At 49.0% G+C, this 22,164-nt stretch overlaps 2 protein-coding genes and 1 long non-coding RNA gene across 9 annotated transcripts in view; 2 read left to right on the top strand and 1 right to left on the bottom strand.

Moving 5' to 3' along the window:
- The window catches only part of PEDS1 (plasmanylethanolamine desaturase 1), a 29,997-nt gene extending 25,382 nt beyond the window's left edge, over positions 1–4,615 (top strand). The window contains exons 5-6 of the mRNA XM_011722875.2: positions 296–508; positions 3,188–4,615. Coding sequence (XP_011721177.2) covers positions 296–508; positions 3,188–3,309 — 335 coding nt within the window. The 3' untranslated portion in view covers positions 3,310–4,615. The remainder of the gene's footprint in view (positions 1–295; positions 509–3,187) is intronic.
- Positions 4,064–15,455, bottom strand: LOC139358432 (uncharacterized). The gene is made up of 2 exons (XR_011613257.1): positions 13,949–15,455; positions 4,064–4,572 (listed from the first exon to the last, which is right to left on the bottom strand). It is a non-coding gene; the product is annotated as an uncharacterized lncRNA (long non-coding RNA).
- A 22-nt stretch (positions 15,456–15,477) lies between these two features.
- Positions 15,478–22,164, top strand: part of LOC105470689 (ubiquitin conjugating enzyme E2 V1) — a 35,011-nt gene continuing 28,324 nt past the window's right edge. Inside the window, exons 1-2 of one of the 7 annotated variants that reach the window (XM_011722881.2) lie at positions 15,538–15,582; positions 17,107–17,380. Coding sequence is in view for 2 of the 7 variants with exons in the window: in XM_071079154.1 (XP_070935255.1) it covers positions 15,561–15,582 (22 nt within the window). In the remaining 5 variants the exon portion in view is untranslated. Of the gene's footprint in view, positions 15,583–17,106; positions 17,381–21,626; positions 21,647–22,164 lie in introns of those variants that run through there. The other 6 variants (XM_071079154.1, XM_011722878.2, XM_011722882.2 and 3 more) reach the window with 6 other exon arrangements.

Raw genomic sequence — 22,164 nt, forward strand, 5'->3', positions numbered from 1 at the left:
AGAAATGTCAGCAGGGGTCGGAACCCAGTTCCAGCTGACTGCAGTCCACATTCCTAGCCATTGCCGTGCTTATGCCATTATCCTATTAGGCCATTATGCCTGCTTCCTGAGCGGGAGGAAAGCCTGAAGCCCAGGGCAGCACCTGAGCTCTCCTGTGACCCTGCAGGGGGTGGGAGAGAATCCTGGGTGCTTGCCCAGCGCAGGAGCCACCCAGGGGCAGGTGGTGAGGGCCTGTTGGGGTGGGTTCCCCATCCCGAGTGACAGCTGTGCCAGCCCCCCTCTCCCCACCCTGCAGAAGCCCTGGAGCAGCTCTACCCCTGGGAGTGCTTCGTCTTCTGCCTGATCATCTTCGGCACTTTCACCAACCAGATCCACAAGTGGTCACACACATACTTTGGGCTGCCACGCTGGGTCACTCTCCTGCAGGACTGGCATGTCATCCTGCCACGTAAACACCATCGCATCCACCACGTCTCACCCCACGAGACCTACTTCTGCATCACCACAGGTGCGGCCACTGGTGGCATGGAATGGGCGTTCCCCACCCCAACCACTGCACCATCTTCGAGGTCAGAGGGGCAGAGATCACAGCGGGAGGTCACACAGTCCTTGCCCTCTGGAACAGTTTCTCAGATCGTGCATTTATTGAGCACCTACTGTGTGCCAGGCACTATTCTAGGTGCTGAGGACACAGTAAATAAGACAGACAAAGTCCTCTGCCCCGACTTCATGGCGTTGTGATTCCAGCCACCCATCATCCCGTATTTATTGAGTACCTACCACATGCCACAGTGCTCTGGGCTTAGGCTCCTGCAGCAAACAAAATAGCATGAATCAGCCGGGTGCGGTGGCTCACGCCTGTAATCCCAGCACTTTGGTAGGCCAAGGCGGGTGGATCACTTGAGGTCAGGAGTTGGAGACCAGCCTAGCCAACATGGTGAAACCCTGTCTCTACTAAAAATACAAAACAAAAATTCGTCGGGCATGGTGGCAGGCATCTGTACTCCCAGCTACTCAGGAGGCTGAGGCAAGAGAATTGCTTGAACCTGGGTGGCGGAGGTTGCAGTAAGCTGAAATCACACCACTGCACTTCAGCCTGGGTGACAGAGCGAGACTGTTTCAAAAAAAAAAAAAAAAAAAAAAACAGATCCTTGCCCTTGTGGCACTTACCATCTAGTGAGGGAGCTGGAATGAATTAATAAAATATGTAATGCAGCTAATGGTGCTAACTGCTATGGAGGAAAATAAAGCAGGGGCTGGAAGAAGGAAGTGGGGGACTTTACCTCTTAAATGGGGTGGTCAGGGAAGGTGACACTTGAACAAAGACCCTGAGGAGCTGAGGGACAAAGCCGGGCAGACCTCTGTGGGAGGCACTCTAGGCAGCAGGAACAGTAGGTGCAAAGGCCCTGAGGCTGGCCTGTGCTTGCTTGGTGCTTCCGGAATGGCAGAGGCTCCTGACTGGAGTGGAGCTGGGGGCAGAGCAATGGAAGAGGGAGGAGAGAAGTGTGGGAGGGCCCTGCAGATAGATGGGCACAGATTAGAGCAAAGGAAACAGGAAGCATGCAGGCCAGAAGCAGGAACATGCCCGGTGCAGTGGAGGAAGGGAAAGGAGGCCCACATGCCATGCTCAGCGGCCAGTGTGAAAGCGGTGAGGTGAATGGGGGGTTTCTCTGGGGCCAGCTGGGCTGCTTTCAGGGTATCAAGGTCAGGTCGGGCCACCTCAGGCCTAACTCCCAGCTTCTCCATATGCACCTTTAGGAAACTTATAAACCTCCCTGGGGACTGCTTTTCTCCTCACAAAGTAGGACTGCAGCCCCCTCCTTCATATATCACCTTCTTAGGGCCATAGTGGGAATGGCAAATGCAGTGTTTGGCATATAGTAGGTACTTGATAAATTACAGCTACTATTTTTCTTGAAGTCTTTCTGGAAACAGAATTGAGAACCACAAAAAAAAAAAATTCTTTTTCATGTCCTCAACTGGTGCTCCTCGGAGGGCAGGTGGAGGGATTAGAATTTAGGCTATTTAAGAGATGGGTTAACTACTTAGGCAGGCCTGGGTTCCAATCCTGGTTTGGCCACCTGCTAACTGGGAAACTCTTCTCTAAGCCTCAGTGTGCTCATTTGGAAAATGGGAGTGATATTAGTATCTACCTCATGGTGAGCTGGAAGGCTGTAAGATTGTGAGCAGTATTTATAGAGCACTTACTCTGTGCCTGGATGTATTCTAAGCACTGAGGATCAGCAGTGAAAGGAATGGTGTTTTGCATTTTGGGGATGATGTTCCATTTGGGGATTGGGGGGTAAACAAACACAGAATAGGAAAATAGAGAATTAACGAAGATGATTACAGGTTATCATAAAGGCTATAAAGAAATGAAAGAAGGCGGCCTGTCATGGTGGTTCACGCCTGTAATCCCAGCACTTTCGGAAGCCAAGGCGAGAGGATTGCTTGAGCCCAGGAGTTCAAGACCAGCCTGTATAAAACAAGACCCATCTGTATTAAAAAAAAAAAAAAAAAAAAAAAAGAAATAGAGCCGGGTGCAGTGGCTCACGCCTGTAATGCCAGCACTTTGGGAGGCTGAGGCGGGCGGATCACCAGGTCAAAAGATTGAGACCATCCTGGCCAACATGGTGAAGCCCCGTCTCTACTAAAAATACAAAAATTAGCTGGGCGTGGTGGTACATGCCTGTAATCCCAGCTACTTGGGAAGCTGAGGCAGGAGAGTTGCTTGAACCTGGGAGGTGGATGTTGCAGTGAGCTGAGATCGCGCCACTGCACTCCAACCTGGCAACAGAGTGAGACTCTGTCTCAAAATAAAGAAAGGGTAATGTGAGAAACCTGGGGTGCTGCTTGAGTGGGTGCTCGGGGAAGGATTCCTGGCAGAGGTAGCATTTGAGCTGAGTGATAAGGCCACCACAGTGCCTGGTATGTAGTAAGTACTCAAATATAAGTAAGTGCCTGGTATATAGTAAGAAAGTAGATGAATATGGGGATTGGAGGCCTGAGTAGCCCCAGGCCCATTGTTGGGAGGCCCCCACTTCCAATTCTTTGGCTGGTCCCTGTGTCCTATCCTATACTGACTCACTCCTCATTGGGCCCCTTCAGCCCAGTGAAGGTCAGCTCTCTTCCAATGTCCCCTTGACTCTCTCTCCCATTCAATCTCCCGCTGCCATTTCTACTGCAGGCTGGCTCAACTACCCTCTGGAGAAGATGGGCTTCTGGCGACGCCTGGAGGACCTCATCCAGGGCCTGACGGGCGAGAAGCCTCGGGCAGATGACATGAAATGGGCCCAGAAGATCAAATAACTTCTCTGAGCCTGCTACCTGGTTGCCAACCTTCCCTAGCCCCCAAACCGAAGCCATCTGCCAAATTCCAGCCTCTTCGAGCTGGCCCCTCCAGATGGAGAGGACATCTCCTGGGCTGGGCCCGGGTACCCCCAGCCCACCCCTCATGACACAGAATACTTGAGCCACTGATTTTTAATTTCCTTTTTTTGTTTTTTTTTTTCCTCGGCCCCTCCTCAGCCACCTGAGCTGCTCTGTCTACAAGCCTGACTCTGCCAGCCTCCCTTGGTAGAGAGGAGGCTTATCCACTCCCTGCACGCCTGCCGCCTCTGCCCTGCTGGGCAGCCCTTCAGTGTGGCTGGCGTTGGGGCCACTGAGTTGCCTCTATCTTTCCCTCCTTGTCTGGCCCCAGTGGTCTGGGGAGCCCCCAGGCACACCTAAGCGTCGCGGAGCATTATTCTGCCACGGCCCTGCATACTGACCCCAGAAGGCTGGACAGCCCCAGCCACCACCTTCAGCCTAGCCTGTCCCCCAAGGATGGCAAAGCTCAGCAGGGGTCCGAGGGTAGCCGGCCAGAAGAGGCTGGAACCTCCTGCCCACGTCTAGACCCCTACTTCTCTGCTGCCCCCACCCTGCCAGAGCTGATGTTTCCAATACCAGGATGTCTTCACAGGGCACAGCCCCTGCAGAGGGTCTTGGTTATTTGGAAGAGGACACAGTATCCCCTCTGGCCAGAGTATGTCAGAGAAGGAAGAGTAGGGCTTTTTTGTTTCTGTTTTTGTTTTTTTTTTTTTTTAAAGGTGCTTGCTTGTTTAATGTAAATAATAGAAAGCCTTAATATCTTTTCTGTAACACGGAGTAATATTTTAATGTCATGTTTTGGATGTACATAATATATTTATAACAAAGCAGCAAGAGTCTACTTAACCTTGGCTGCCTCGTGGTGTTTCCTGGATGGGTGGGGTGGGGGGGTTATCAAGGAGCCTGAGACGTGAGGCCCGACTCACTCCATTCCCAGCTCCCCCAACCCGGGCCTTAGGATGAGAGCTGTCACCTAAGACAGTGAATTAATGTCGACATCTGCTTCAAAGCCTTTTGGAGGGGATTGGGTGAGGACAGTGGTCTTTCTTATTGATCATGATGATAAAGTAACGATGGCTGATCCCTGTTTGTGACTTCCGTCTGCAAATATTCACTGGCACCTGGTGTGTGCCAGGCTCTCTCCTGTACACAGGTACAGCGGTGAAAGAACCAACAAAGACCTGTCCTGGTGGGGCTGACCTCCTGGGGAAAGAGTCAATAAACAAATAAATGCACATGGAAATTCGGGTGGTGGTTTGTGAAGAAAATCAAACAGGACAGAACCACGTCGGAAAAGCAGGATCAGTGCTGCTTTGGCAGAGTGGTCATGAAGGGCCTCTGAGCTGAGACCTGGAGGAGGAGAGGAGGCCAGACAGGAAAGAAGTGAGGGAAGAGGCCTCTTTATGGGACAGCAAGTACACAGGCCCTGAGGCAAGAACAAGCTTGGGGCCGGGCGCAATGGCTCACACCTATGATCCCAGCAGGGAGGCCGAGGCGGGCGGATCACCTGAGGTCAGGGGTTCGAGACCAGCCTGGCCAACGTGGTGAAACCCCCATCTCTACTAAAATATACAAAAATTAGCCAGGCATGGTGGCAGACGACTTAATCCCAGCCACTTGGGAGGCTGAGGCAGGAGAATCGCTTGAACCCAGGAGGCGAAGGTTACAGTGAGCCGAGATCGAGCCATTGCACTCAAACCTGGGGGATAAGAGCGAGACTTCGCTCAGAAAAAAAAAAAAAAAAAAAAAACAAGCTTGAGATTTTAAGAGACGGTGAGGTAGCCACTGTGGCTGGACTAGAATGAGCTAAGAAAAAATGGAAGACAAGGTTGGGAAAACATGGACTTTGTTATACAGAGACTCATAGACTGAGGTGAGTGGGGAGCTGCTGGTCATTTTATTTATTTGTATTTATTACTATTTTTTTAGAGACAGGGTCATGCTCTGTTACCCAGGCTACAATGCAGAGGTGTAGTTGCTTATTGCAACCTTGAACTTCTGGACACAAATGATCCTCCTGAGTGGCTGGGACTAGCACGTGCCACCACACCTGGCTTGGGTTTTTTTTTTTTTTTTTTAAGAAATGGGGTCTCACTATGTTGTCCAGGTTGGTCTTGAACTCCTGGCCTCAAGTGGTCCTCCCACCTTGGCCTTCCAAAGTACTGGGATGTGAGCCACTGCACCTGGTCAGGACATTGTAGACAAATTAGTAACTTGTTATTCATTGAATAAGTAATTATAAGGCATCTCCTATGAACTAGGTACTGTGATTCTGTAGTGAACACTACAGACATAGTCAATAGCTAGTCTAGGCTGGCTAGTTTCTGCAATATTAGCCAGAAAAAAGAAAGCCTGTTAGGGACAGGGAAATGCCTAAAGGACTCCAGAGCAGTCACAGACAATGACATTTCTGAGTAGCTGGGATTACAGGTGCCCGCCACCATGCCCGGCTAATTTTTGTATTTTTAGTAGAGATGGGGTTTCAGCATGTTGGCCAGGCTGGTCTCGAACTCCAGGTGATCCACCCACCTTGGCCTCCCAAAGTGTTGGGATTACAGGCATGAGCCACCATGCCCAGCCATGACATTTTATTTTTTAAAATGTGACCCATAATGCCATTTTCCTTTGCCCACCACTAGACTTTTGTGACTATGCCTGAGGGGACCACACAAGGAAGGGTATTAGAATTCGACAACTCATAAATGACAGAAAATTAAGGCAAACAGCTAAAATAATTGTATCAGCTCATAAAATGGAAAAGTCCACAGGTGTTCTGACTTAAAAGTTTGGCAGGACCCAGGGGCTCACATGATTCATCAAAACGTGGTCTCCCTAAGCTCTGTTTTTCTGAGTTGAGACTTACTAGACCAGCTCAGCAATCTCAGTTGAAAGTGCTTTCCCAATAGTTGCAGTGGAAGTCCCAAGGCAGGCTCTCATTGGTCTGGACTGGGTCATGTGCCCACCCTTGAACCAATCACATTGGCCAGTGGGGTGAAATGCTTTGGTTGCCCAGGGCTGAAAAATGTCCATCTGGATTTGCAGGGTTGTGATCACCTCTTCCTAAGGCATTACTACAAAAAGAAGTCAATGGTGGATGGGACAGGCAGCTAAATTCTTTTAGAGGCCAGAGGAGTAGCCTCGAGACTGTGGTGTTGGTTTCCAGGCCCCACCAATCTGTGTCAGTTCCCCTGGAGCCGACAAAAAAAAGCCCTCAGCCTGAGTCCAGAGAGGTAAAGTGACTCCCCCAAGGTCCCACAGGTAGTAAGGGTAGAGCAGGCCTCAGACCCAGACCATTTCACTTCTGAATCCTGGGGGCTGGAAAAAAAAGTCCTTCTCAAAACCAGAAAGTGTGCTGCATTGGGTCTGAGAGTGTTGGGGCCACTTGTGAGATCAGGGACTTGCAAACAAGTGACTGTGAGGGCCAGACAGGGAAAAATGCTACTTAATATTACTGAGCACTTAACTTTGCGTCAGACTGTGCAGAGAGCTCTGGCACGGGTCCTGTCAAGCAGTCCCTGCCGCTCTAAGAAGTGGGTACTCTTTGCACCATTTGCAGATGGGGAAACTGAGGCACAGAGGTCATGTAATATGCCCAAGGTCACAGAGCTGGTAGATGGTAGAATCAGGATTTGAGCCAGCGTCTGACCCAAAGCCCCTGTGCTTTAACGCTCCCATTGTGGAGAGGGAGGTGAGGCAGGTGGCAGGCGAGAAATGTGTCCACTAGTGTCCACTATGAGGCAATGCAGCATGCCTGAGAAAAGGGCCGCTGATGCTGCGGACTGGGATAACCTGGAGACATCAGGCCCAAAGGGCAGCTGCTACTCACGGCAGCTGGTTAAACAGGCGCCAGAAATCTAAACTTTAAAAATGCTGGCTCCGTGTTTAAAACATACTGTGGGCAAAACAAAATGGGTGCACGGGCCAAATGCCTGCAGCCTCCCTCCCAGCTGCTGCAGGATGGCTTGGTTTTTAGGTGGGCATGTGCTGCTATCTGGTGGTGGCACAGGGTAGTGGCATGCAGGGCAAACAGATGGGTTTCCAGCTCCACCAGGGGAGCTGTAGTGAACTTGAATACCCCTCTGTGCTTACTGTTCTTTAGAGGTGGCCTGGGCACACACCTTAGGGCGCCCACCCCCAACTTCAACTCCGTCACCACCCCCCCTTTTTTTTTCCTTGAGACGGGGTCTCGCTCTGTCATCCAGGCTGGAGCACAGTGGCATGATCTGCGCTCACTGCAGCCTCAACCTCCCAGGCTCAAGCAATCCTCCCACTTCAGCCTCTCAAATAGTGGGGACAACAGACATGTGCCACCACCCCCAGCTAGTTTCTTTTTGTATTTTTTGTAGAGACAGGGTTTCACCATGTTGCCCAGACTGGTCTCGAACTCCTGAGCTCAAGCGATCTGCCCACCTCGGCCTTCCTAAGTGCTGGGATTACAGGCATGAACCACCGCGACCAGCCAACACCCCTTTTGATCAACCAAAAATATTTTCAAGCTACCCATATATACACATATATGTATGTATATACACTTTTTTTTTTTTTTTGCAATAGGTAATGCTTGCATAGGTAAAGAATAAGAATCATGCCAGGCGCAGTGGCTCATATCAAATAATATAAAAGGGACTAGAGTATGGATCAGCTGACCCTGGACAGTGGGCCAAATCCAGCCCACTTGCTTTTCTATAGCTCAGAAGCTTTTGTGGGTTTTTTGTATTTTAGAGACAGGGTCTTGCCCTGTTGTCCAGGCTGGAATGCAGTGGCACATTCACAGCTCACTGTAACCTCAAACTCCTGAGCTCAAGTGAACCTCCCACCCCAGCCTCCTGAGTAGCTAGGACTACAGATGGACACCACCACATCCAGCTAATTTTTTTTTTTTTTTTAAGAGATGGTGTCTCGCTATGTTACCCAGGATGGTCTCAAACTCCTGGCCTCAAGTGATCCTCCCACCTCAACCTCCCGAAGCACTGGGATTACAGGTGTGAGCCACTATGTCAGCCATGAGCATTTTTTAAATGGCTGGGGGAGGGGGAACAATATTTCCTAACACAGAAAATTCAAATTCCAGTTTGTAAACCTGAATTGGCACACAGCCATGCCCCTCATTTACACATTGTCCAAGGCTGCTTTTGCACTGCAGCAGCAGAGTTGAATAGTTGCATCGGAGACCACATGGTCCACACAGCCTAAAATATTTACAATCTGGTCCTTTACAGAGAAAAGTTACCAACCTCTCTCTGGTCTAGATGGAAGAGTAAATTGCTCCCCATTCATGTTCCCTCAGGTACTCAGTTCCCCTCCTTAGAGGCCATCACTTTGACAAGACACTCGCAATGCCTTATGTAGGCAGAGGGGTATGTGTGCCCCGCTCCTTTTCACACAATATGTAGGATATTATGCACACAGTTCTGCACCTTGCCTTTTTTCATTTAATATATTTTGGAGATAGTGTTATCATCAGTGCTCACAAAACATTATTATTTTTTACAGCTGTATAGTGTTCCAACTTCCGGATGGAATGGATCTGACTTTTTTTTTTTCCTGAGACGGAGTCTTGCTCTGTCGCCCAGGCTGGAGTGCAGTGGTGTGATCTCGACTCACTGCAAGCTCCACCTCACGGGTTCACACCATTCTCCTGCCTCAGCATCCCAAGTAGCTGGGACTATAGGCGCCCGCCACCATGCCCATTTCATTTTTTGTATTTTTTAGTAGAGACGAGGTTTCGCCATGTTAGCCAGGATGGTCCCGATCTCCTGACCTCGTGACCCGCCCACCTCGGCCTCCCAAAGTGCTGGGATTACAGGCATGAGCCACTGCAACTGGCCTTTTTTTTTTTTTTTTTTTTTGAGACAAGGTGTTGCTCTATTACCTGGGCTAGAGTGCAGTGGTGCAATCCCAGCTCACTGCAGCCTCTGCCTCCTGGGCTCAAGCTATCCTCCCTCAGCCTCCCATCCCAAGTAGTTGGGATTACAGGTGGATGCCACCATGCTGGGCTAATTTTTTTTATTATTTTTAGTGACGAGGGTCTTGCTTTGTTGCCTAGGCTGGTCTCAAACTCCTGTGCTCTAGCAATCCTCGTGCCTCAGCCTCCCAAAGTGCTGGGATTACAGGCTTGAACCACGAGTGTGTTTTAAATTTTGATAGTGCATACCAAATTGTCTTCCAGAGGCCATGCCGGTTTAAGTTCACAAGTTTTCAGAGTCCCTGTTTCCTCACACCCTTGCCAACACAGCATGTTATCAAATGTTTTGTTCTTTGCCAATCTGATAGGTGGTTTTAATTTGCATTTCTCTTACTGTATTTCATTGATTCTAAGATGTCACTGATTCTAAGATGCATCCTGATTTCATAGATGTTCACGTGTAAAAATGTGGCTGGGTGCGGTGGCTCACGCCTATAATCCCAGCACTTTGGAAGGCCAAGGCGGGCAGATTACAAGATCAGGAATTCAAGACCAGCCTGGCCAACATAAGGAAACCCCGTCTCTACTAAAAATACAAATAATAACAATAATAATAATAATAATAATAATAATTAGCTGGGCGTGGTGGCAGGCGCCTGTAGTCCCAGCTACTTGGGAGGCTGAGGCAGGAGAATTGCTTGAACCCGAGAGGCGGAAGTTGCAGTGAGCTGAGATCATGCCACTGCGCTCCAGCCTGGGCGACACAGTGAGACTCTGTCTCAAGAAAAAAAAAAAAAAAAAAGTAAAAACGTGTATCTTCAAATCACTGAAATACAATATGTGTGAGATTGGGCATCTTACTGTGAGTTTAAAATGCATTTGCATTTCCTCATCTGTTCATGCCCTTTTCTTATTTTTCTTGCAAGGCAGGGTAGTAGTGGTTAAAAGTGTAGGATTCCAATCCCAGTTCTGCCACTTACAAGCCTGTGACTTTGGGCAAGTTACTTAACCGTTCTGTGTCTCAGTTTCCTCATCTACAAAATGGGGATAATAATGGTACCTACCTTATAGGATAGGTGTGAAGATTAAATACATTATTATATGCAAAATACCATGTTCCTGGAATATGGCAAATGCTCAATAAATATTTGCTATAACTGTCATCTTTGAGTTATTTTTTCTTAATGAGTTGCAAGGGCTCTTTATAAATTAAGGAAACATCCTTTTTATTCCCCTGCCTCCCCGCCTCAAACCCCTGGTTTTCATTCCTTTTTCCCTGACCACAAAAGTAACATATAATACAAAATTCAGACATTACAAAAATTGTATCAGAAGAAGCCAATGGAAACAACTGAGATGTCCATTGATAGAGTGAGTTAATGAAGTGCACCAAGGCCCCCTGCCCACCCACTCCCACCTCTTTTTGACTGTATATTTCAAAACTACATCAGACATTAAATAAGATGTCTCAGCGCTATGGCTAGACACACCTCAGGGAACCATGACTCCACATATATGCCATAGAATTTCACTAGCAAATGCATCACACATCCTGTTGGGGTTTTTTTTGTTTGTTTGTTTTAGATGGAGTTTCGCTCTGTTGCCCAGCCCGGAGTGCAGTGCTGCGGCAACCTCTGCCTCCCAGGTTCAAGCGATTCTCCTGCCTCAGCCTCCCCGGTAGCTGGGATTACAGGCATGAGCCACCACGCTCGGCTAATTTTTGTATTTTCAGTAGAGACGGGGTTTCACCATGTTGGCCAGGCTGGTCTCGAATTCCTGACCTCAGGTGGTCCACCCGCCTCAGCCTCCCTAAGTGCTAGGATTACAGGTGTAAGCCACCATGCCTGGCCTCATCACACACCCTGTTAACCACACATCCCTTCCCAGGGATTATCCTCTCTGTCTTCTGCAAGTCCGCAGCCCTTCCTGTCAACAGTTTGTCAGCTTTACTTTCTGTAGCTTATGTTACAAAAACTATAGCAAGAGGTTGGGGGTTTTCCTTAACTATAAATAGGAAATATGAAGTTGTGGATAACATTATATAATTTTTGATTTTCCACCTTTCGAATATACTTTTTCAAACTACTCATGCCTTTCACATCCCTGAGATTCCAAACCAGCCCTAGTGTTTTCTCACTTGAGAACAGAGTTCATGAATGAACACTGCAGAACAGTCAGGTCTATATGCCTCTCAGCTGAACCACTGCATCAGCTTCCTGTATCGATGAGGTATGCTTTTTGGTGGTAGGTAACAAAAACCTACCTTTAAGAACAACTTAAGCAACAGGCACATTATCTCACGTCTTCAGAAGTCTGCAGGTGGGCAGCCCTGCGATTCCTTTAGCAGCTCAGCGATATCACCCAGGATTCTGGTTCTAATCATTACAACCTCATATGGTAGGAAGGAGGAAAGGGGACAAAAATAGGCTTTTTCTTCAGCTTTTTTGTTCGTTTGAGACGGAGTCTCACTCTATCACTCAGACTGGAGTGCAATGGCGTGATCTTGGATCACTGCAACCTCTGCCTCCCAGGTTCAAGCGATTCTCGTGCCTTAGCCTCCCAGGTAGCTGGGATTAAAAGCATGAGCCACCACTCTCAGCTAATTTTTGTATTTGCAGTAGAGACAGGGTTTTGCCATGTTGGCCAGGCTGGTCTCGAACTCCTGACCTCAGGTGATCCGCCCGCCTCGGCCTCCCAAAGTGTTCGGATTACAGGCGTGAGCCAGGGCGCCCAACCTTCTCTTCAGCTTTTATGAGGGGAGGCAAAGTTTCCAAGCACCCACCCCGCCATGTGGGGACATGGCAACTGGACTGGCAGTAAACAGTGCCCAACACACCTCTCTGGGTTCCCTGCCACCAATATTGCTGCTGCCTAGTTGGGTGTCCTCACCCTGTCTCCTCATGGCAGCACGATGCACTTTGCAAAAAGGCAAACCTGCCCACATTTTGCTCAAAACCTCCCAGGCTCCACCTCCCTCATCACAGGAGAGTCAGCAGGTGACACAGGATAAAGAAAACTGGATTCCAGAACTGATTTTACTCCTTCCTTGTGTGACCTTGGAAAAGCCATCTAACTCCTCTAAGCCTCAGTTTTCTCATCTCACAAATGGAAATGGTAACAGCTACTTTGCAAGGGTCATTGAGGATTAAGTAATAATAGCAGCTAATACTTATATTGCACTTAGTGCCAAGCGCTTTTCTAAATTCTCTAGTTTTATTAACCATTTTAATCTTCCCCAAAATCCGATAAAACAAGACTCTTATCCCCATCAGCTGAGTTTATCAGCTCAAGCGCACAGCGGCGACCAGGCGCAGGCGCCGGGAGGAATCCCGCTCTGGGGACCGGTTGTGACGTCCAGGAATGGGGCAGAGCCTCTTCGAGGGGGCGTGTGCGCTGGACGTACTATAACTCCCACCAGGCACCGCGCCAACGCCAGCCTACAATAACCAGCATGCCCCGGGCTGTCCCGCTTAACCTCTTCCTGCGATGAGCTCTGCACGATAATTATTATTGTCAATTTTACTTGCAAGAAGTTTCCTACAAGAGCCAAGGAATCCATGCGAGTAGACATTTACGGGCATCATGGATAAAAGGCTTGTGTTTTAATCCTCATCCTCCACCTGTTAGCTCTGAGTCTCAGTTTTCTCATCTCTAAAACGGGGATAGTCACAGGAGTTGCGCATCAAGTTGTGAGGATTAAAAGCTGGATGTAACGGCTTGGTAAATATCAGCGCTTCTAGTGTCCCGTCCTCCTCCCTGTGCCAAGGGGTTTTAGGAAAGCATTTTATCTCCACAGCAATCCTATGAGGTTGATACTGCTATCCTCATAGAAGGGGAAACTGATACCAGGAGAGGTTCAAGCGTCTTACCTGAAGTCACAAAGCACACTGAGTGATGAAGGAAGACTTGAACCTAGAAAATTTAACTGCAAAAGTGAGTCCACCTTAGGAACCCAAATGCTTCCACCTGCTACTCATGCTTTACAGTGACCCCAAGTCCAGGGCAAGTATTTTCTGTGCTCCCCAAAGCAAACTTGTATCACGTGATACACGAAAAGTCAAGTTGCTTCACCTGTAGCCAGTGCTGGCACTTTGAGAGCTAATTACAGCTGAACTTGACGTGGTTGAAGGAATCGAGGAAGACTTCCCTGAGGGGGTGGTGCTGGATCTGAGAACTGAAGAGTGGAGACAGCACAAGCAAAGCCCCTGAAGTGGGAGAGGCCTTGCGTTCCAGGGGGCTTGCAAAGGGCCAGTGTCGCTGCAGAGGTACAGAAAGTCTCAGAGGCGCAGGCTGTGCCAAGGCTATGATGAGGCAAGTGGGGGACCTAGGGTGCAGAATTTTTTTTTTTTTTTTTTTTTTTTTTTGAGACAGAGTCTCTCTCTGTTGCCCAGGATGGAATGCAATGGCGCGATCTCGGCTCACTGCAACCTCTGCCTCCCGGGTTCAAGCGATTCTCCTGCCTCAGCCTCCCGAGTAGCTGGGATTACAGGCGCCTGCCACCACGCCCAGCTAATTTGTATTTTTAGTAGAGACAAGGTTTCATCATGTTGACCAGGCTGGTCTGGATCTCCTGACCTCAGGTGATCCGCTCACCTCTGCCTCCAAAAGTGCTGGGATTACAGGCATGAGCCACTACGCCCTGCCCTAGGGTGCAGATTTTAAGGAGTCACTCACCTGCAGGGCTGTACAAGTGCAGAGTCAGGACCTGAGTGAAAGCCCCGTTAAATCTGATGGCCCCATCCTCGTCCAAGCCCTGGATGCAAAGCCTTGTGCACAGGGTGTCCAGGCATCCTGGTTTGCCCTGGAGAGCCCTGGTTTCCACTTGCCCTGGTGAGATTATAATAGGTCCTCTTTTAATCTGATGAGTGTCCTCATTAGGTGATAATCTATGGTCACTCAACTTGTAGAGTTTGTATTTTATCCAGAGGAAATGGGGAGCCACTGAAGGCTTTAGCTGGAGGGTGTTTTGAGCAGATGTTGGTCCATATGGAGAATGGACCATGGGGGAGAGAATGGAAGCTGCCGGGGTCTTCCAAGTAGGAGATAAAGACAGCTTGTCCTGAGTGGAGAAGTGAATGGAGCAGGAGAGATGCAGAGTAGGCATTGTTGTCAGACAAAGGTGATGAATTGGATGTGCTGGGTGAGGGCTTCCAGCTTCCTTGTCCCTCTTTGTTTAGAGTCCTAGTCCTTCTGCCAGTATTTTGCTCTGTGACCTTAAGCCAGTCCCTTCACCTGTCTCAGCTTCAGGGTCTACATCCATATAAGGGCTTCTCAGACAATTTATAATATAGGAGGATTAACTTCTTGGGTTTATTTGCAAAAATATTTCCCGAGGGCCTTTGCACAAGCTGTTCCCTCTACCTCCTCATTGTTAGGGTCTCTGTTGAAATACGACCACGTTAGGAAGCCTTTCCTGACCATCCTCCGCTGCCCTTTTCTTGGTTTATCTCTAGCCTATCAGAATTGTAGTTTCCTGTTTATTTACTTGCTATCTATGACTAGAATGGAAGCCCCTGAAAGCAGGGATTTGCTTCTTCAGAGATGTCTATCCATCCCCAGCTCCTAGCACAGTGTCTGGTACATAGTAGGTGCTTAATGTTTGTTTGGTTGAATGAATGAATGAACGAACGAATGAGTGAATGAATGAATTGGGCAGATGGTTAGCAAATGTTTTCCCTGCCACCTTATTGCCCCCAAATCATTTAGCTGCACCCACTTCAAGCCTTCTCTGGCCAGGGAGCATCAATCCTAGAAGCCAGATCATCTGACCTGGAGGGTGACGATTCAAATTCAAATTTGAACCTGGAGGTTAAAATTCTGTCTGTCTCTGCCACTTAACAGCTGAGTTTAGATAAATCGTTTAATCTCTCTCGGCTGCATTTTTCACATTAATTCCGACCTTGTGGAGATGTGGTGAGGATCTAGATAGGAACTAGACAGGAAAAAGCCCCAAGTGAATTCGGCGCTTTTGTTTGAAGCTATCTTTTCTTTTTCTTTCACAATCGCGCCTTCCCAAGCCTCGTCACCCCTGCCCTTCTCACTAAGCACGTCACAACCTCCCTCGCACCCGATGTGGGGGGACTTGCAGGTTGCTGAGCCCTCGAGCACGCAGATATTTCCTTTCTCTAAAAGGGAAGGAAAAGAGCCTCCCCGGCCTCGGGTCGCGCAGGTCTCCGGAGCGGGCGTCAGTGGCGGCGTCTGTGCGTGCGCGCGCGCCTGCGCATCAGGGCCAGGGGACGGGTGGGGGGTGAAGAAGGGGCCGGCCTTCAAGCAACAGCGACGCAAGATGGCAGCCACCACGGGCTCGGGTGAGCGGGGGCGCCGGGCCCGGCCGGCCGAAGGGGCATGGGCTTGGGCCGGGGGCTGGGGACTCTCAAAGGCTCCTGCAGGGGGGCCAGGGTCCCCGCGCCGCCTCTGTCCGGTGGGCTCTGCTGCAGCCACGGGCAGGCGGTGGCCGGAAGCACGGGCGGGGGGCTGAGGGGCCTGTGGGCGGCGCGGCGAGCCTTAAGGCTCCCCCGGGAGGCGTGAGGGCCCCGCTGCGCTACCTGGGGGAGCCGGAGTGGGCGAGGAGCGAGCTCCAAGGCACTTCTGAGGAGACCGGGGCTGGCGACTCTTAAGGGGCGACCAAGGGGTTCCTTAGAGGAGGAGGCGCCCCACAGCGGATGGAAGTCCCGTACTGGGTGCCAGGGGTGCGGCTGAGGGGGGGCCTTGGGATGTCTGGAGGGGACATCAGAGGAGCCCCTCAAGCTGGATGGGAGGAAGAAACGGGATCCTGAGGGGGTGACTCGAGAGGATCCCCTATTGGTTGAGGGGACGGCTCCGGCGTTAGTTTTAGAGATGGGGTTAGCCGAGGAAATAGCTGTGTTGACTAGAAAGGAGGAGCCTTGGAGCGGCTGCTTTTGGGGAGAATTAAGGGAATCTCCGCATGATAAGTGAGAGCGGGGGGGAAAGGATTCAGATGCCACAGGGACTTGATTGCAGTGATAGTGAAATGACCCCATCATTACCAGTCTCCTATTCGAGGATACAGATGGATTGCTCCAATTTCGCTTTCAGGGGACAGGTCCGTTGGGGCAATTGGTGGAAGCCTCTGATATTGAATGAGGAAGAACAGGTGAATTGGGAATCCCGAGGATGTCTCTTTGGGAGTGGGGATTCAACTGAGGGAAGCCCCTGAAATGAGTTAGTGGAAAAGGTCGGGTTCCAGAGATGTTTCTTGTAAACGAGATAAGTCTCCTCTTTTTGAATTGAGTGAGGGAAGCATATCCTAGAAGTGTCTCTTCTGTGGAGACGCTCACTCTCATCCACTCCTTTGATAATTGGGACAGATATGTGGGTTCAGCTCAGAAGTTCCCCACTGGCTGATGGGAGTAGGGAGGTGAATAGATGAAATGGAAACTCTTGGGTGAGGCTGCACCCTCGGGTGCCTGGCAGTGAAGTTGGCCAAGGAGGTGCTCTCAGATGGGGTGAAGATGGGTTACCTCTGATGGAGGAAGCAAACAGAACCACAGTGTTCCCCACTGTGGGGCTGCAGGGACACGAACCTGAGTACGGCAGTCATTGGGGTATTTAAGGCCACAGCAGGGGCAGTGTTGGGAAGGAATTGGTGATCCATGAGAAATAGGGTGAGGGAAATTCTTTACAGTGTTGCTCCTCTGCGGTCTCAAGGAGCCATACTTGTCTGATGGTTGGGGTGAGAATAAAAGAAATTGAATATGGGGGATCTGACTGAAGTGACCCACCAGAAGCTGCTGCCTTTTGCATTTAAAACAGTGGGGTCTTCTTGCAGCATAGCGGAGACCATGAATCCTTTTACTCGATTTTGGTTTCAGCTGGAACAGTGCTGAGTCAATTCATTTACCAAGACGCTGCCCCAGGCACTCCCAGAAGAGAGATTCTGAGTCAGGCCAGACTGCTGGGGGAAACTTCTCACCAGAATAACACTCGTACCAGGTCGTAATGAAGCAAGGGGCCCAGTGTGCTGGCGGTAGCCAGCAATAAGGTGCTGTTGCAGCTCAGCCCTGCTTGCAGTCACTCGGTTGGCTACCTACAATCTGAGTTAACAGGTGCCCGATTCTAACTTCTGGAGACCCTGACAGTTAAAAAGTGAGTGCTTCGTAAATGGCTATGGCGATCAGATAAAATGTCAGCTGCTCTCTAGTGGAATACAAGAGCATTTGGCATGGTTTAGATAACATAGAACAGGCTTTGAGGTGCCCTAAAATGGACTTCCCAAAATTCTTTTTGTCTGTTTATTCAACAGATATTTACTGAGGGCCTATTATGTCCCATTGTGGATAGCAAACAAAACAGACATAGTCTGTGTCCTTTGGGAGCTTCCATTCGAGTCAAGGAGAGAAGGCTGTTAAGGGGTAAATAAATAAGACAATTTCAGATAGCAGTAAGTGCTATGGAGAAAATTGTGTGATATGATAAAGAGTGTCTGGAGAGGTGGTCAGGGAAGGCTTCTCTGAGAAAGTGACATTTCAACTGAGGGGAATAATGGAAAGCGCCAACCCTACAGTGTCACAGGTAGGAGAGAGGGTGGACTGTGAGTGCAAAGACCTTGTGGTGGGACTGAGCTTGGCATGTTGAAAGAACAGGATAAAAGGCCTTAGTGTGCAAGCAAGGCTTGTTAAAGAGATGAGTTGGAGAGACATGGCTTTGGATTTGACTTGGTGTGAGGGGAAGCCATCAAACAAGTATCTGGTATGAAGTAGGCAGTCAGTAAATATTTGTTGAATGAATAAATAAGAGTCTTAAAAAGAGGAGTATGGCAAGATCTGACCTAAGTCCCTAGGCAGTGAAAAGAGTGCAGGGTGCTAAGAGTCCCTAGGCAGTGAAAAGAGTGCAGGGTGCTAAGCAGACCTTACTTGGGTTAAACTAAAATGAGTGTACAGGCCTCCCTGCTTTCTAACCCTGAGAAGTCTTCCAGGTGTGGTCAGGGCCCTGAGGCCTTCCTTAGTCAGGTTTAGAGTGAGGCTCTTTATTAATCTGTGCTTCTGGTTGCCAGGAAACAGCTGTGAAGCCTTTGAGTTCCTGTAAGGGCTGAACTTAGTTTTTTATGGTCACTGCTTTCAGCATTTGGCTACACCGCCTTCCCACTTCCTTTGGTTCTGCAATGTGTGATATCTACATATGTTTTAGAGGGTGGAACTGTGAAAAGCCCACCACAGATCCTCAGAATCCCCATGTTATGACAGTGACTTCCTCCTGCCTTGGCCAGGATTGCAGCACATCAAATAGTGGCCCTTGGTTGCCAGGCCCTTCCTCTCACTTAGCAGCCCACGGGCTTCCCTGACATTTAATCAGAAAGTAAGTGCCAGAGTGGTAAGCCCTGGTGGGGCATGATTTTAAATTTGCATACATCGGAGTGGCCTCATATGCACATTCAACTTATAAAAACTTAACCATAAGGCTGGGTGCTGTGGCTCACGCCTGTAAATCCCAGTACTTTGGGAGGCCGAGGCGGGTGGATCACAAGGTCAGGAGATCGAGACCATCCTGGCTAACACGGTGAAACCCCGTCTCTACTAAAAATACAAAAAATTAGCCGGGCGTGGTGGCAGGTGCCTATGGTCCCAGCTACTCAGGAGGCTGAGGCAGGAGAATGGCGTGAACCTGGGAGGCAGAGCTTGCAGTGAGCCGAGATCGCGCCACTGCACTCCAGCCTGGGCGACAGAGCGAGACTCCGTCTCAAAAACAAACAAACAAAAAACAAAACAAAAAAAAACCTTAACCATGTGGGCAGCAGAGATTAGTCTTCCCTGCCATTCGAGGGTCTTCCTCAGAGAGAGCTGGAAATGGATGAAAACTCACAGTCCCTTAGTTTTTCTCAGTTCCCTTGTGTCTCACTGTGTGAGCATCTTATGCCAATTGTAATTAAGTGCCTTTTTTACAACATGGGCCCTACATTTAAAGAACAGCCTCATATTGTGCTCAGCCAAAGAAATAGTAGCCTGCCCCAGTGATAGAGGGGAAACTGACTTTGTTGGGCTAGTGCAAGCTTTTGTGTTTCTGTGTGTGTGTGTGTGTGTGTGGCGGAGTTTCGCCCTGTCACCTGGCTGGAGTGCAGTGGTACAATCTCGGCTCACTGCAACCTCCGCTTCCCAGGTTAAAGCAATTCTCCTGCCTCAGCCTCCTGAGTAGCTGGGATTACAGGCACACGCCACCACACCTGGCTAATTTTTGTATTTTTAGTAGAGTTGGGGTTTCTCCATGTTGGTCAGGCTGGTCTCGAACTCCTGACCTCATGATCTGCCCTCCTCAGCCTCCCAAAGTGCTGGGATTACAGGCATAAGCCACCGCGCCGGGCCGCCAGCTATTGTTTTCTTAAGGGATTACCAAGGTTAATTTTGATGATCATGATTTTCCCCCTTCACATTAACTTAAAACCACTCTATTTCCCCCACCACATTCTCTTTTCTCTTCATATCTCTGTCCCTCCCACCTCCCCCCAAATTGTAGCTCTGTAGAATTTGATAAAAGTAGAATACAAAATATGAAGTCAGGAATCCTCTGCTTAATTTTTTTTTTTTTTTTTGAGACGGAGTCTTGCTCTGTTGCCCAGGCTGGAGTGCAGTGGCCGGATCTCAGCTCACTGCAAGCTCCGCCTCCCGGGTTTACGCCATTCTCCTGCCTCAGCCTCCCGAGTAGCTGGGACTACAGGCGCCCGCCGCCTCACCTGGCTAGTTTTTTGTATTTTTTAGTAGAGACGGGGTTTCACCGTTTTAGGCAGGATGGTCTCGATCTCCTGACCTTGTGATCCGCCCATCTCGGCCTCCCAAAGTGCTGGGATTACAGGCTTGAGCCACCGCGCCCGGCCTCCTCTGCTTAATTTTGAAGGGGCACAATGAAGTTCAGAGTAGCACATTTGGCAAAGTAAATATTTGAATATTATTACTGTTATATTGTTGATAGTGCTTTAGAGTGTCCCATGGACTTTGACTCACCTGTGATGTTGTCTCATCTAACTCTCCACAGCCTGGTCACCAGCCAGGGGCAATATCCATCCACATTACTGAGGGAGGAGCCAAAGCCAAGGGAGACTGGTGATGCTCAGACTAGAGCCCAGGCATTTTTATCTCCCGTTACCTCCCCAGCCTACTCCAGTACCTTAGGAAGGAAAAGGAAAAGGCATGGATTTAGGGATATGTTCTTCCTAGGTCTTGGAATGTTTAATCTTGGAGAGAGAAAGGGCTTTAGTAAGAAATGTCTGCTGCTACCCATTTCAGGAACGCTTTTTGTAGCATCTCTGGCCGCTGTTTGTCCTCTTCTGGGTTATGTGCTGTCCAAGGAGAGTGAGGTCCTTTTTTAAGGAAGCTCTTGCTTATATTTTATACTGAATAACTCACAACTCTTGGGCTTGGAGCCCCATCATGGCATGTACAAAGTAGTTCCTCATCCTTATTTACATGCAAGCCATCAAACTTCTTTTTAAGTTGCACTCCTAGGGTTAACTAACTGCTGGACACTGTATTAACTACATTATCTCACTTGTCACAGCAGACCATTGTGAAGGGCTGTATCGATTTTGAAGGTGAGGAAACAGGCCAGGAGAGGAGTGACTAGTCTGAGGTGCAGAGCCTGGGTGCTCTGGGACAGTGTTGCTTCAGGACACGTGCTCTTGGCCAGGATGATCGTTCTTTCAGCCCCCATTTCCTATTATCTGAGGTAGGCCTGCAAGCATCTTCAGCCATTGGCATGTCTGTTGTTGTTTCTGCCTTGGCTGTTTAGCTTATTCGTGGGTAGATAGCAATGGCCTCTCAAGTAGTAGTCTTTCCTCATCTTCACATCCACCCTGTCACAAGTCCAGTAGGTGTAACCCCAAACTAAATGCCAAATCCTCCTTTCTGTCTCCACTCTTGTCATCCTAGTCTAACCAGAACCATCTTTCTCTTGCCTGGAAGATGGAAAAAGCCTCTTGCTTTCAGTCTTGGCCTTTCCACTTTCTATACAGGAGACAGAATGATCTTTCACAGACTTAAAACAGAAACTGCCACTCCCCTTCAGAAAGCCCTTCCCACTGCTCTTATTACTGAATAACCCATCCCTTTTCCACGGCCCACAAGGCCCTGCCGCCGTGACTTCATGTGGTATCATATACACCTCTGATCTTGCTCTGTCCCCAGATCTTCATGGACCTGACTGCTATTCTTCAGGTCACAGCTACCCAGAAAGGCCATCCCTGAGCACTCCATTCAATATAGTTTTTCAGTCATTGTCACAGCTTCTTGTTTTGCTCTGTTTCTCTAAAGCACTTAACCTTACCTGAAGTGTTGTTTTGTTGCATATTTTCTATGCCTTTTCACTAGGGCAAGATTCTGTCCCATCTGCTGTGTCCCTAGCACGAGCACAGTTCTGGACCAAATAGTAAGTACTCAGTAAATATTTGTGAATGTTGCAGTGAGTTAATTCAGGATCTCTTTGATGTAGCCAAATGGATACATTTGACAATTTGCGGAGAAACAGTGTATCTGATAGGGCGGAAGCAAAAGTGGCTATTCAGCCTTTCAAAAAACTAAACCTCTTATTCTTGTTTGGTGGTATTTATAGAGGTACTTGATCATAGAATTAACCATCCTCCTCCCCTTCTCCAGTCGTCCTGACTCATTTCCCACATCTTGTTTCCCCCCTTGTCAAAGAAAATCTGATGCTTGGCCTTGGTCACTGACCCTAGCAGCAGAAGAGCATAAGGTCTTGTATTCTGTCACCAGCTGTTGTCACATCGTTGGACTGTAAAGAATGACACATTGCTACTAATTCTTCCCCTAGAATTCCCCTAGAGCAATGCATCCCAAACTAGTATACCTCAGAGTCACCTGGAGGGCTTGTCAAATTCTTAGGCCCACCTTTGGAGTTTCAGATTCAGGAATTCTGGTCTGGGGGCC

This window comes from Macaca nemestrina, chromosome 15 (assembly GCF_043159975.1).
Source record: "Macaca nemestrina isolate mMacNem1 chromosome 15, mMacNem.hap1, whole genome shotgun sequence".
Taxonomy (NCBI): domain Eukaryota; kingdom Metazoa; phylum Chordata; class Mammalia; order Primates; family Cercopithecidae; genus Macaca; species Macaca nemestrina.